General features: G+C 50.0%; 1 protein-coding gene across 7 annotated transcripts in view; it reads right to left on the reverse strand.

Moving 5' to 3' along the window:
• Window positions 1–14,853, reverse strand: part of LOC134164327 (protein CEPU-1) — a 332,330-nt gene that overhangs the window by 26,317 nt on the left and 291,160 nt on the right. For all 7 annotated transcript variants that reach the window (XM_062619944.1, XM_062619942.1, XM_062619945.1 and 4 more), the window contains one exon: window positions 2,974–3,099. In XM_062619944.1, coding sequence (XP_062475928.1) covers window positions 2,974–3,099 — 126 coding nt within the window. The remainder of the gene's footprint in view (window positions 1–2,973; window positions 3,100–14,853) is intronic.

The following is a 14,853-nucleotide window of genomic DNA, read 5'->3' on the forward strand; positions in this document are numbered from 1 at the left end:
GCATGCCAGAACTTGGCTTTCTATCATGGTTTTGGTGACTGTGTTTTGAAGCCCCAGTGCCTGGCAGCTCTGGTGGTAGTCACATTGCCAGCTGGAGCATCCGAACCCAGGGCAGTTAAACCTCTTCCACTGATGCAGAAGCAGCTGTGACTACACCAGATCCTCATCTTTATCCACTTCAACCCATTCAGCTGCATTACTGGGAGAAGAAAAAAGCAAGGACAGAGAGGACTGATGCAAAGGGATGGAAAATGTCATGCATCTTGGTTGGACTGGCCACAAGGTCACAAACCCCTTCGCTAGAGCCAGCATCCTGCTTTTACTCATGGCAGGAGGATGAGGATGGGCACAGGTTCTGAGCAGGGATAGAGGCACCAACAGGGCCAGCACTGATGTGATTCACTTGCAGAAAACTCTTCCTCAGGTTCACTCAGCTTGAGTTATCCAACAAAAATTCTCCTCCTCCTGGCTGTGGGGAATCTTCCAGGCAAACAGACTCAAACCCAGATTTAACAGCTCCAATCACATACCAGCTACTGCAGACACAAAAGTTACCAGACCAAACTCATATTACACCAGACCCGAGCAATGCACAGGAGAGAAAACAACAAAGTGGTCAAGGTGAGTGACTGCAAAAGGGTCTTGAGTGAGCTCAGTCACCAGGGAACCGGGTTGCTCTTGGTATAAACCCACCGAAGGACGCAACCACACACTCCATGGTGAGCAAACACCTCTTACATTGCCTCCATTTCCCACCAAGAGCTGCACAGAGTTGGCAAGGAAATAATAAAGCCCATGAAGAGCCTTGCACAGAGGAGCACTCACCAGCTTAAGCACAGGGACCGGCTCCTTCAGCTCCCGCTCTGTTCGTGCTTGGCACAGACAGTGCTATCAGAGCCTCCCCCAGTGACACAGGTGAGAGCTGTTACCATCAGCTATGTAAACCCTTCAATTATGCACCAGCATTCCCTTAACCAATCCTCCTCATCCCTTTCCTCCACCAATCCAAGCAGGATGGGGAAAGGCAGGAAGCAACTCGCTTGAGGATGAGCAGACCTGAAATCCAGCAACGAGTTTTGGGTTCTTATTTGTTCCCAGCTCTCCAAATTAGACTATATCCCACTCGGGAAAGGGTTATCATCTCAGCACCTGCTACAGCACCTCTGGGCACCTGCCCTGGCTCTCATTTTGGTCCCCAAACTTCCAATCCTCATCCCTGCTATGTGAGCTGAATGCAAAAAAGAAGTGAAGGTCCTTGTTGGCAGCTTGGCAGAGCCAGAGAGAGAAACAGGAGCTGCCTGTGGGGATCTGCAGCTACCAGAGTTGTCTCGGGCCACCTCTGGGCTCAGCACCCTCCATCAGCATGAGGCCAGACTCCAGTAAATCTCTGTGATCATTTGTTCCCTTTGAGTTTTGAAAGCAGAATGCCTAATCATGGCCAAAATCAGGTAAGAGCTGCTGCTGCAAATTACACAGCACCACAGGTAATTTCTGATTAGCTCACTCTTCCTCTCCTGGTGCATCCTCAGTTTCCATAGCAGCTAAATCCTAAGTAAAATGGAAACATCTGGTTCAAGCGCAGGTAAAGAATCCCTGGGGGAAGAAACCTGCTGGATGGCAGCAAACATGGAAAATAGCCCTCGCAAAAGACAGAGGCATTGGAAGCCAGAGCCTGGTTAGGAGAGGATGGATAGTGCGTGGGAAAAGGCAACAAACGGCATGGGAATGAGAGAGGAGGGTCCTTGGGAAGGAGGGGATGCAGGGAGGAGAGCAGGGATGTGAGGGAAACAAGGTGCATGTGAAAAACAAGCAATGAGGAGGTTGAGTGAGACAAAAATGCCTTGACAGCGCAGACAAGGGGAAGAGGACAGAGAAGAAAAGGCTTCAAGGCAGGAGCACACGGACTGCCGCCACCATAAATGCCACCTGATGGTGACAGCTACACTGACAGCGACTTCATAGACACCCAGGGATGGAGACGAGCGCACGGATCTGCGCCCCGCATTTCATCATTCATCAGTCCCTGACCGAAGGCCACTGTCTCGGGGACACAACCACCTAAAGCAGATAAACCAACATGTGCACCGGGGGGGAATATGGCTTTTACAGAGGCTGCTGCTGTCAGGGGAATGGGCTGAGCTGCCACCGCCTCAGCTCGCTCCCTGCCTGAGCTACGGAGAGTGATGGCTCAGGCCCAGCCGTTTGCTTCAGAGCAGACAAACAGCAAAAAAATCAATGGAGCTGCACCAAGGCGCCGCAGCCATTGTCAGGCAGCTGAACAGAGAGAGCAGACACGGCCCCATCCATCACTGCCGCCGCTGCGCCGGCTCCTCCGGCTGCCGACAGCCCAGCCGGGGTGTCCCCGAGGAGAGCTTGAGGCAGACACTGGTAAAACCTCAGGGGGAAAGCACCTGGGGTGGGATGGGAGCGGCAGAAAGCAGGCATCACCCCCTTGGTTTCTGTTGCTCCCCGGCAAGAACAGGGCAGCAAAAACCAAAGCAAACCCCAAAAAGCATCTGGGAACCCGTTTGGCAATAACATGGGCACACATGGGAATTGGCTTCCCCGCTGGCACACCCACACAGCTCTGCTCAGGCTTTGCATATCAATTCACAAGGCCACCAATTAATGCTTCCTGGCTTTTCCTGCTCATTTGCACTAGTTACAGCCTTCCTTTAAAGCAACAGGTGACAATATCCCCCAAACATAGGGCTAGGCGAGCACATTCAATCCCTAAGCAAAGCAACATCAACCTGGTACCTTCAGCCAGAATTCCACATGAGCAAAACCATCAGTTCCACCACCAAGATGGATGTTTCTCCACCAGAGTCATCAACTGCTGCATTAAATCCCATCGCTTTGGCTCACATCATCCTTTCTTCGCTACGTGAACCAACCAACAACACCTCCCCAGCTGCTTGCAACCAACTTTGTGCCTTCTACAGAGTATTTATGGTAAGGTTTGGCTCTTACCTTTGGGTGAGATGTGCCTCCAGGTGATTGTTGGATCTGGCCTGCCCGTGGCTATGCAGGTGAGGCTGACGTTGCCGCCCTCATTGATGGAGATGTCAGAAGAGATCTCGGTGATCTTCGGAGACACTGCAATGATAGAAAGAGGGAAATGAAAATGCAACCGGTTCTGCTCCAACTCCAATCCCAAAATAGGGCTAAAGGAGGCTGAGTTTCCTTCCTCCACCTTGACAAGCTCTGCAGTAGCTCATCAGTGTCATTTGGCTTGATGGGATCCTGCAGGGGAAGGGGGGACAGAGAAGACAAAGGCTGAAGTGGGAAGAAGTTATAGGCAGAAGGGATTCAATCACCATAGGGACACTCAAGACAGCTCCTCCTTAGCACCTCTCTGTGTGTGAGATGGTACTTCTCCCACACCCTGCTTCCAGGACTCATCCTGTCCTATCAGCCCTCTCTGGCAGAGCTGCATCCTACTGAGGAAACACCATCCACCCCCTCCAAACTCCATCAAGAGCACCCAAAACATGCCTGTGGCTTGCAGCTCTTTCTGCAGGCTCTCTTGCGACCAGGAAAGCACCAAAAGTTGCTGGCTATGAATACAAGTCTACCAAGGAGCCTTTAATGTCCAGCACTATGCAAAGGAAGGGAAATGCAACTGGGATGAAAGCCATCCCAAACCATCAAGAACACGGAGGAGCGGGTTAGATGCAAGGGATCCAGACCCAAACTGAGGATGCATACACAGGATGGGGGGTGATGAGAAGGGGAAGGAATGAGGAGCGAGCAGGGATGCGGCTGCCAAGGGAGGGCTGGGGTTTCTACAGCTGCTGTTAGCAGCCTGCACCTGCACAACATAATAAAGACCATCACTTTCCTTGAATTATTATTTTCCAGGCCGTTCTCTGGAGCTGAGCAGCATCAACATCCCTCTGAGGTGCTGTGCAGGAGACTCACAAATCACTTCCAAAGCATCCTGCTCCTTCCACCCTCCCTGGATGAGCCCAGCCATTGACCTGCTTGAAGCTGCAGCCCTTTGCAACCCCCTTATTCCTGCCTTGGATCCTGAGCACGTTTTTCCCTGTGTATCTCTGTTTGCCACATCCTTCCCGGGGCTGTGCCAAGCTGGAATGACTGCAATGGCCTTGCATGCATTGCCTCTGCTGTGCAGGTAAGTAATTTATTGATCCGTAAAGCACTCCAAGACACTCTGGAAGGGATTATGTCATGCCAGTGCTGTGCAATAAAATAAAAAATGATGGATTTTTTGTGAACATGAGGGTGATTTAGGGTTTGTAGTTGGAAGTGTAGTTAAAGTACATTTTAAGTGGAAATCAAGGTGGGTAATGAATTATTCTCTGTTTTGAAGGGCTTCTGGGAGTTCATTTTTTTGCTGCTGTGGGCACAATGGTTAATCTACTAATCATGCACTAGGGATCAGATGCTCCCAAAACAGCAGGAGCTCTGGGGCAGGACAGTGGAGGGCACAAAGATGACACCAAAAGACATATTAATATGCATCAGTGTCATTAAGCCCAGTGGAAGGGGACAGCACATGTCTCCTGGGACCACGCACCCCTATAGAGCTGGGAGATGCTCTGTCAAATGCCAGGTAGTCCATTGAGGAGATGCAATTAATTACAATGGTGTAATGATTGCCCTGCAAGGCTGGGATTGTCGGTCAGGAAAGCCACGTGCACTTGAAAAAGCCCAATCTAAGTCTGGACAACAAAAGTAGGCCTAGAAGGTATTACTGATGCCATTTCAGAGGTGGAAAGAGACAAGTGGAGGCACAGTGAATTGTCTGCCATCACCTGGGAAGAAGAAATAGCTTCCAGCTGAACGTACCGACAGAACTAGAGTAATATCCATCATCATCAAGGTGATGCTCGCTAAATCACAGAGGAACCTTTCTGATGTTTTTAACTACTGAAGCCACATCATCCCATTTCAGCTTGTTTTGCAGAGCTCACCGAGACTTCAAAAAGGAAATCAAGTCAGCCTTTGCACCGTGACTCTGGTGCTGCACCCACAAGGCAGGAGACAAACATCTGCAATCAAATCAGGTGACCAGATTCTAAACCATAATCAAAGCAGATTAAACTTAGATTTCTCTTAATAGGAGCATTATATCCTCCTCCTCCTCAATACAGAAAGAGATTTAAATGTTGCTCGGATGATGAGGAGAGGTGATTGTGGTGCTGCTCTGCTGGGCAATGGGAGACTTTGCAACTCCAAGTGCAAACGCAGCTCAAGCCACCTATACAGCAAGGAAAAAGCCCATTACACTTGGGACGTGCTTGGGAAAAGCCAATTTGCTGCAGCCCGCCTGAGATGAGATGAAGAAGGAACGGTTGGGAAGTAAAACCAGAGTGACCACATCAGCAAAACTGAAGTGCAATGTGCAGTGGTAGGATTTACCATGGCAGTTATTGCATGCTAATTAAACGTTTGAATAATTAACCCCAGGGCTATGTAAAATGCCTTTCTGGAGACTCATCAGGTAGGGGGAAGGCTCTTCCCACACTAGGGAGGGAAGCCTTAATAAATAAGGGTTCACAAGTACCTATTTAATCTTATTTAATGGTCACTGGTCCTCCCATTCCCTCTGCATTCAAACACTTCCACCATCACTTGGCATTTCTGCAGCCATGGGGCAGAGGAGGAATTTCTTCTGCTGAATGCAGGATGCAGATGGAGCTGTGCTCCTTTGGGAATGAATAAATACATAAAGCTAAATAAATGCAGGCTTCCCAGGCGGGAACCCTCTCCTTGCGGGCAGGCCTTTTATGCTCAGTATCTCTTTTGCTTACAAGTGATTAAACATGGCAGTGTTGGCCAAGCTGCTCCAGTGACACAGCACAGATTTCCCCAGGGGCAGGCTGGTGTTTGATCGATCTGGCTCCTCTTTTCCTCCCCTATCCTTGCCATGATAATGGGAAAGGGCTCTGGGCTGCTCTCAGCCCCTCTAGGACATGCTCCCAGTTTGCCCAGCTGTGGTTCCTGCTCACACACATGGAGTCCCCAGGCCAGAAAGCAGCTTACTTAAATATTTAACCAACCCATATGGCACGTTGCATGTTGGAGGGTGTTCAGTCAGGTGATAGATGTCTTTACGGAGACAAGCATATGTGCTTGCCTACACAGATACATTCCCTGGCGCACAGACACCTTCCTGCCACTGGCACAGACTATATCCCCGCTGTGCCTTCACCTCAAAACCCTCATCCCAGAGCCAGCACTGGTGCAAAATCTCATGCATCCCATGATGATGCAGTGGTGAGCCCAGATCTTCATGTCCTAGGGATGCAGCAGGGCATCTACACCACCTCCTCTGCCATGGTACCCACTGTGGGACCAGTGCCTTCCACAATTACTCCTCCAACTCATTAGTGTTGGAAGGGACCTCTGGAGATCATCCAGTCCAACGCCCTGGCAAGGCAGAGCCACCTAAAGCAGGTCACACAGGACCATGTCCATGGTGGGTTTGAATGTCTCCAGACTAGGAGACTCCACAACCCCCTTTGGTTTGGGTTGGCAAGGACCTTAAGTTCCAAACCCCTGCCATGGGCAGGGACACCTTCCATTAGAGCAGGCTGCTCCAAGCCCCTGCCTGGGGCAGCCTGTCCCAGTGCTATGCCAGCCTCAACATCAAGCAGCTCTTCCTCATGTTGAGGTGAAACTTGTTGTGTCTCTCCACCAGAGACAGGGAAGGAGCCCTCAGATGAGCCTCACCAAGTTGAGGGCCCTCAAGGAGTAATGGCATTTTTTTGCCTTAACCACATCCTTTCTCCCCAATTTTTGGAGCCAAACTGAGTAGAGTTCGGCAGTGCATAAATACATATGTGACCTTTACAGACCTGCAAGTCCCTTCTCATGCTGGAGCTGAGCGGGGCAGTGCAAAGGACTCAGCCCCAGCAGCAGCCTGCAAGCGAGCCCAGCATCTCCTCGCTTCCCCCTCATACATAACACATGCAAACCTCCATCCTCCAGCACGAGCAACATCTGCTCCAGATCAAAGGCAACAACAAAGAACAGCTATAAATGTGTCTCGGAGAAAGAAAAAGAGGGAGAGTCAGACTTGCGTTCTGCAGGCAATCTGTGATGTGCACTGCCAGCTTCCTCAACATCAGGCTGCTGCTGCTCCTGCTTTAGTAACAGCTTCTTGCTGCTGTCACCTCCAGAATTCCCTGTGTTTTACAGCGTGCTGCTACCACAGGTCCTATCCCTGGGGTTTGATGATGCTACAGGTTGATGCAAGGAGTTGGACCCACACTGCACTCCCCCATCCACCTCCTCCAGGTTGTAACTAGAGTAGCTTGTCTCTCCTCTAGTGAGTCAGGAGAAGGTCCAGCACCCGGCTGATGCAGTGCCAGGCATTGCACCTTCTCTTTCCTTTGTGTGCCAAACCTTTCTGTCCTTTTTAAAGGAGGCAGAAAGCAAGTTGAGAGAGCTGTGCCTCCAATTATCCTTCTGCTCAGGAGCTGGGCAGGGGGGGCAAGGAAGGGCAAACACAGCTTTAAAGCCTTTAAAGCTTCCACCTACACTGCTCGCTTGTGTAGGCTTGTACACAACCCCTTTACACTACAAGTGCTGATCCTGCCCCTCGGAGATGCCTCTACCCTGGGTCTCCACAATGATCCCCTTCCCCACTGGCATTCCTGGTTTGGCTTTGCCAAGAGACTGATCCCCCTCTGTGCAAACTTGGAAATGAAGAGGACATCCATAACCACCTTCGGAGCAATTAATAACTAACTAATGGCAATTGCCCGTTTGAAAGCAAGGTGTAATGAGATATGTCATATGGCACCGGGATGTGCCTAAATGATTTCCCAAGCAGGAAACAGCTCCTGTTGCACCAAAGCTCTCCCGAGCTTGGAGGACACCAAATTCTTTATGCCCATGTCTGCAGCAGGTTATACAGCACGGCAGCGTGATCATTCAGAGAAAGAGAGGGGAAACAAGACGTTTCCAATCATTCATTAGGAAAGGATTTGGGAACGTGGCTATAATTCACCACAGAAGCAGCAGGGTTGCTGCAGAAAAACTTTATAGCTAAATGCCAAAAAGAAGCCCAATCTGATTCCACTTACGACAGCATAAATCAGCAAGACTCCTACTGCAGTCAACAAGAGATATGCCAGAAGAGACATGGCACGGAAGGAGAGGCAGGTCTCCATCAGAAGGACTTTTCCTGACTTTTGGATGGGTCCAGGTCACCAATCTGGATTTGTGTGTGCCACCCTAAGGATCCAGGGTAATTTGGTCCCTGCTTGCAAGGCTCTGAAGGGATCCACAACCTTTCTCCTACCACAAAAAGGAAGAATCACCTGACAGCGAGCCCCACACCTTTGGGGAATCAAACAAGGCTTAGTAGCTTAGCATCACTGTTAACAGCAGCCTCACAGAGCAGGCAGAATTCCTCATGCAGGGAGACCTGAGTTCTGCTTTCACATGATGATTCCCACAGGAAGTTGTGGGACTCTCCTCCCTTCTCTAAAATGAGTCTAAGGATGATGGATGAAAACGAAGGGAAAAGAAAGCTGTACAAGGAAGGTTTGTGCATTGCTACCCATGAAGATAAGCAGCCAAACACAGCCAGGTTGGTGGTGCAGCTCCCAGATCTCATTTTCAGCTCCACACACATGGTCAAGGATCTTGTTTCCAGCTTTTGCACCCCAAGCCACTTGGGATTCCCCCGAGAAACCAAGCAACACCTCCTGAAAGCCAGAAAATTGAAGGATCTCAAAGCCTTAAGAGACCTGCATCATCTCCCCAGCATTATTGCCACCTCTCCTCAAGGCATGCCAGCCTCTCACCCAGTGACCATCAAACCGACAGCAACCATCTCACCCTGCTCAGGGACCCCGTGCCCTCAGCTGCATCCCTCCCATCCCACCAGACATCGAACGGAGGCTCCCAGACCCGCTGGGAAAAGCGAGGATGAGGCAGAGCGTGTCCAGGCCACCCGAGGAAGTTGGAAGGCGCCTTGTGGTTAATACAGAGCTTGTCAAAGGCATCACCTCGAAATGCTGAATGTCTTTATTAGATTCCTTTATCTCCCCCCGAGATCGGAGGGACACGATGAGATGATTCTCAGTGGAGATGTCATCATCCAGAAACTAATTAAAGGCTGAGCGGGAAGCTGGGCCCCGCGCGCTCGGGAGAACAAAACGCATTAGCAACCCGAGTCAAGAGGAATATTACAAGTGAACTTCAGAGCAGAAAGGGCGAGCTAAGGGGGTGACAATAGCTCTCCTTTCCCTCCTGCTCATCCTCACACTCCCTCATCCTTGATAGCAGAAGCAAGCTGCCCGGGATCAAGGCCAGGTTGGACAGAGCCTCGGGCAACATGGGATAGAGTGAGGCATCCCTGCCCATGGCAGGGGGTTGGAAGTGAATGAGCTTAAGGTCCTTTCCAGTCCAAACCATTCTATGATTCTATGCCTGCACTGCTCCCTGCCTCACCAGAGTAGTCCTGGGCTAAACACTTGGTCTATTTAGGTCCCATCTCTCTATCAATGCTATAACAAGTATTTCTCTTCCTTGCAGGCTTGTTAAAGACAACAGCATCTAAGACCCTAATCACGTTGAGGTCACATAATGCTTGATCATTTACAAAACAGAAGTGCTCAAGGCCAGGCTGGACCGGACTTGGAGCAAGCTGCTCTAGTGGAAGGTGTCCCTGCCCATGGCAGGGGCTTGGAATTGGATGAGCTTTAAGGTCCCTTCCAACCTAAACCATTCCATGGTTCTACAATATGGGGGGTGTGTGTGTCTGTGTGTGTGTGTGTCTCCTCATGCCCCCCTTGCCCCATATCTCTGTGTCCACAAGGACTGGGAAGCACACCGAAGGCTGAGCCACTTTGCTCATCCAAAGGAGCCAGGCAGGAACAAAAGAAGCTCAAACCTCCTTTCCAAAGGCAAATCAGCTGCTCTAATGCAGCCTGCGTCTCCAATGAATATAGGGCAGGTGCCTCTGAAGTGAAGTATTAGTTAAAATGATGCTCTTTAAATTACATTTCGGCTATTTCAGGCAGACAGGTTGTGTGTGGGTTGGGATGGGGTGTTTTTTTTAAGATCTATCTAGAGGCTTAAAAAGACACAGAGAGAAATAAATCTCCCTTCCATTAAAAACACACTCTGCTCTTGCATATTTGTTCTTATCGCCACGCTCTCTCCCCCGACTAGAGCACAAAGTGTTTATGATTACACTTTCCACACTGACACTCATCTAATTCGAGGAGCCCGTGCCCAGGCAAGGAGGATGAGGTTTTTACTTCAAAACCCATCAAGCTCCATGGCTTTAACGTGGAACCAAATAAAAGCCCCAAGTTTTGATTAAATCGAAGCCTATTTCTCTCTTCTGGGTCTACCTGTGTCCTTTTTGCCTCTCTTTAGCTATCCCCCTTCCATTCCCAAGCTTCCCTATGACATCTTTGATACCCTCAGACCCTACTGCACTTGGGTGCTGCACCAATAGGACAGGGGGTGATGGATTTAAACTTAAACAGGGGAAGTTCAGGGTGAATATAAGGAAGAAGCTCTTCCCTGTGAGGGTGCTGAGGCGCTGGCACAGCGTGCCCAGAGAAGCTGTGGCTGCCCCATCCCTGGCAGTGTTCAAGGCCAGGTTGGACACAGGGGCTTGGAACAAGCTGCTCTAGTGGAAGGTGTCCCTGTCTGTGGTAGAGGCTTGGAACTGGATGAGCTTTAATGTCCTTTCCAATGCAAACCATTCCATGATTCTAAAAGCAGAGCCTTTGCCTCATGAACACAGGAAGGAGTAGATGAGTGTAGTCTGCGTCCTCAGCCTGGAAATCATTGTTTGCAAACTAACTTTAGGCATCAAGTTTAGGGATGGGACAAAATGGGGAGGAAGAGGTGGACGTGGAAAGAGATGTGCAGGAGGCAGAGGTGGATGCAAACAATCTCTAACCACACAAGTGCTGTTGTACCCCTACAGCCCCTTTCCGCCTGGCCTTCCTGAGCCCTTAGCATGGAGCTTAACCCTGGCCCGTGTTTCCTCCTGCTCCAACCAGAGCCTTTACTTCTGCTTGGGCTCCTTCCCCTGCTTGCCTTTGACTCCAGTGAAAAATGAATGGAGCAGACAGGGAGCATAGCCCTGTTATTCTCCGATTAGGTGATCCGGAGGCTGCTACTTATGACCAGACCCTCTCCTTATAAAGTGGGAGGTCAGCAAGTCTCAGCAGTTCAGAATGAATTGCAGGTGAGGTGATTTATGCCGCTCTTCCTGTCCCCATGGGAACGCATCTCTTCAGACAAGACTTATGAACCCATCCATTGCTGCAGCAGAGGCAGCTCTGCCTTCCCAAAGATGCCCTGGTCCAATCCTTCCTCCCCTCAGTCTCTTTACACAGGTCTGCCCTTGCAGGCTCACCTCCTTGGGCTGCAAGAGTCCATGGAGTACTCCTCATCTTTCACCCTACCCAAGGCATCTTGTAGCATCCACCCTGTACCAACACCCCAATTGCTTCAAAGCCAGGGGATCAACCCAAGGCTTGAACAAAGCTGCCAGAAAGAAGCAGGAGAACAAATACCAACAATCCAGAGGCTGTGCAGCCATAGAATCATAGAATCAACTTAGTTGGAAAGGACTTTTAAGATCATCAAGTCCAACTTTTACCCCAGTGTTACGCAGTGTGGGCATTAATAACCTCATCATCAAATCACCCTGGTGAGATAAAGGAGCATCATTATCCCCACTTCATGGCTGGAGAACTGAGACCCAAGATTAAATGGCCCAAAAGTACCCATTTGCTTTTCAGCACTTGCTTTCCAGGCTCTTTGGAGCTCAGGAAAAGGCACCCAGAGAGCTGCCAGGACAGGTATATCCAATGGTCCACATGAGACCATTACAGTTACAAGTTAAGTTATCGGGCTGTGGAGAGCAGAGCAGGATACCCAGGTACACAGAGAGGCAATTTCCATTTCAGTACCCAATTCCAACCCAAATAGGCAGAGTTAAAAGCAAAGACACAGAATAACGGACATGGACATGCCAGGAGAATGGGGACTGTTCTTCTCCATTAGGATTACTCCTTCATTTCCCATTTCTCCTAAATAAAGTTCTCTTCTTGGCCACCCTCATGCTTTTGGGAACACCAGAAAAGCCCCAGGGACTTATCCCCCTCCAGAGCATCCTTTAGCATCGCTGTTTGTCTTCCTCACACGCAGCCTCGTCGCCAGCACTGTTTATTCCCCGCGTGCTCCTGCTATCCATGTCAGGCCTGGTTTTACCCCTTCCTTCTATGCCTCCTTCTCTTTTTGGATGCTCTTTATGCCCGATTTCCTTTCTTTCCTCCTTCTCTTTCATTTTTCAACCCTGTGGTTCCTCCGCTTCCAAATCCTGACTGTTTTTAACTCGGCTCGAGCCTCTTAATTAAGTTACTTTCCATTATTTTTTATCTAGTCCATTTGTCTCCATCCCCCGCACCCTCCCTTATTCTCCCTTTCCTCCCCAAGGCAGGCAGGGGCTGAAATCTTCCATTTCCATTTGGCTAACAATCACTTTGAATTTTTAACTGCTATTAAATTGGATCACACCGGTCACTGGACTGGAGTTGTCGAGCTGTGATATTTACTGGTGCCCGTCAAAGGGAAATGAAATTGTGGCTGCACAAAGGGAGAGGAGATGGGGAGCACAGATTTATTCTGCCCGCGGGACTCGCAAGCAGGCACAATCCCTTTGGATTTCTGAGCGAGTTCAAAGGAAAACCCTTAACGCTCAACCATGAATGTATTGTAATGTCTTTAATAAATCAATTATTTGTTGGCAGGAAAGTGTCACTGCATCTCCAAGCCTTGTAATCACCTTCCTTGCTGTGTTTTAAGTGCTGAAAACCCGACGAGGAAGACGGAGAGGCAAAACCACGGCAGTCCAGTGAACCCCAGTACCAGAATGAGGAAATGATGGTGCCAGCACTAAAGGAGTTGAGCCTCACTCTTGCAGGTCATTTGCAAAGCAGTGTTTTCCTACAGTCCCCCAAAACAACCCATAGGTCTGAGCTTTGTGCTCCTGCCTTCGGGAGGATGCCGGTATTTTGGTTATGCTAAAAGAGGCTTTTTCCCCACTCAAAAATGTGCTAAAAAGAAAGAGGATTTCATTACAAAGCATCCCTGGCCAAATCCAGCCCCTCCTCCTCCTCCTCCTCTCTCTCTGCTGACAATATCCTCCCTTCCACAACAACAATCATCTGAGCACAAACAGACAACGAAGCTTTTCAGAAAGTAATGAACTCCAGTCGGAGCCAAGGCAGGAAGGGTTTAATGTTCAGCTCAGAAAGCTTGGCGAGGCCATCAATTATATAGCCCTGCTGCTGAAGGAGCAAGGGAAAATAAAATAGCATTTCAGGCAGGCTCTGCCAAAAAAAGGGAAGATAGGGAAGGAAAACACTGCGGGAAAGATTGAATTCCATGAGCTAAGTGTTTGCAAAAGAGGAGGAGGATCAAAGGCTGCAGCTGAGAGGAGGAGGGATTACAAGGAGGGCAAACCACAAAGAAGATAGCTCTGTTGACCCCTTGTCTCAAGGCTGGCCCAGGCACTAGATGCTACCAAGGGAAAGGAGAGCTGAAATGTTCTGGGCATCCCTATGTGATGGGACCAGTAACCCAGACAGGCAAAATGAGTGTATGGGTCCCCCTAGAGGAACACTACCTCCTCATCCTCCCATCTGCACCCGGTGGGGCTCTTCCAGGGTTCCAAACTTGGTCTAAGGAATAAAAGCCACCTTATTGCTGAGGAACAGGGCAGAGACGTATCATTGCTATCTCACACCACCAGTTTCTCAGACCCCAAGCCAGCCAGACCCCCAAAATCCAAACCAGGAATATGCCAAGATGACATTTCCACATCTTTTCCAAAGATCCTTGCCTTTTTGTTCTCCACTTCCAACTTCTCTTTCCCTTTCTCCTCTTCTACATCTCTTTCTTTTCCATTGCAGCACCAGAACAGAAAGGAAAAGGAGCCCACAGCTCTCTCAGTGTTTCGGCACAACTCCTCTGTTCCAAACTTCAACCTCTCCTTTAAAATCCAAGCAAAAAGAGTGTGGAAAACACCACGTTTACCTCCTGATTGCCCCTTTCATTCTCCCCTGGGGCTCAGTGACCCCTTTCAGCCTGTCCTTAAGCTCATGGATATCTGCTGGAGGTTTTCTAGCACGTGGAACCCGCTATGGGAGATGGCAGGGTCAGGCTGGCTCTTCAGCAGCTGTTCCCTTGGTCTCTCCTTTATCTCCAGCATTGTGTTCGCATCTGCTTCCCCCTCTGCCTCTTTCCCTGCCGCTGGGAGCCTGGTTTTAAATCACTGCTCAGCACCAGGCGCGGGTTTCATGTCCTGTTTGGATGGGGATCCAAAAGCCATTTGCAAGCATCCCTCTGCCTTCCCCCCCCCTTTTTCCTTACTTTTTGTTATCCTCCCCACTCTGCCAGCACTGCCACACAGCTTCCCCCTCCTCCCTTTTGGCTGTGGAGTTATCTTGGCTCTGGAAACATGTTCAGACACCTGGTTGCTGGCAGGAAGGGCTTTGGCAGCGGTTGGATGCGTGCAGCTCGCTGATAGGGAAGGGGAGGCGAGTGGGGCGCAGGCGGTGCGGGTCACCATGACCCACCTTGGCTCTCAGGGACATGCTGGTGGCCACTTGCACTGCTCCTGCCTGGCTGGTGGTTTTCCTCAAGCCTGGCATCCCTGTGGCTTTGCCTGGAGCTTTGGCAGAGGCCAGCGTCTGCTTTCACTGGGGATTTGTAGGGTGAAAGAGCACAGCTTTGTACAGCAGCGCCCAGGAGCTGTGTTTTGAGGGATGCATTTAGGACAAGGCACTGCCATCTGTGGCTTCCTTCCCTTGGCAGAGAGCATGGCTCCTCAGCACG

The sequence above is a fragment of the Pezoporus occidentalis genome, unplaced genomic scaffold (genome assembly GCF_034315485.1).
Source record: "Pezoporus occidentalis ecotype Australia unplaced genomic scaffold, CSIRO_AGI_Poc_V1 ctg216, whole genome shotgun sequence".
In the NCBI taxonomy this organism is placed as follows: Eukaryota; Metazoa; Chordata; class Aves; order Psittaciformes; family Psittacidae; genus Pezoporus; species Pezoporus occidentalis.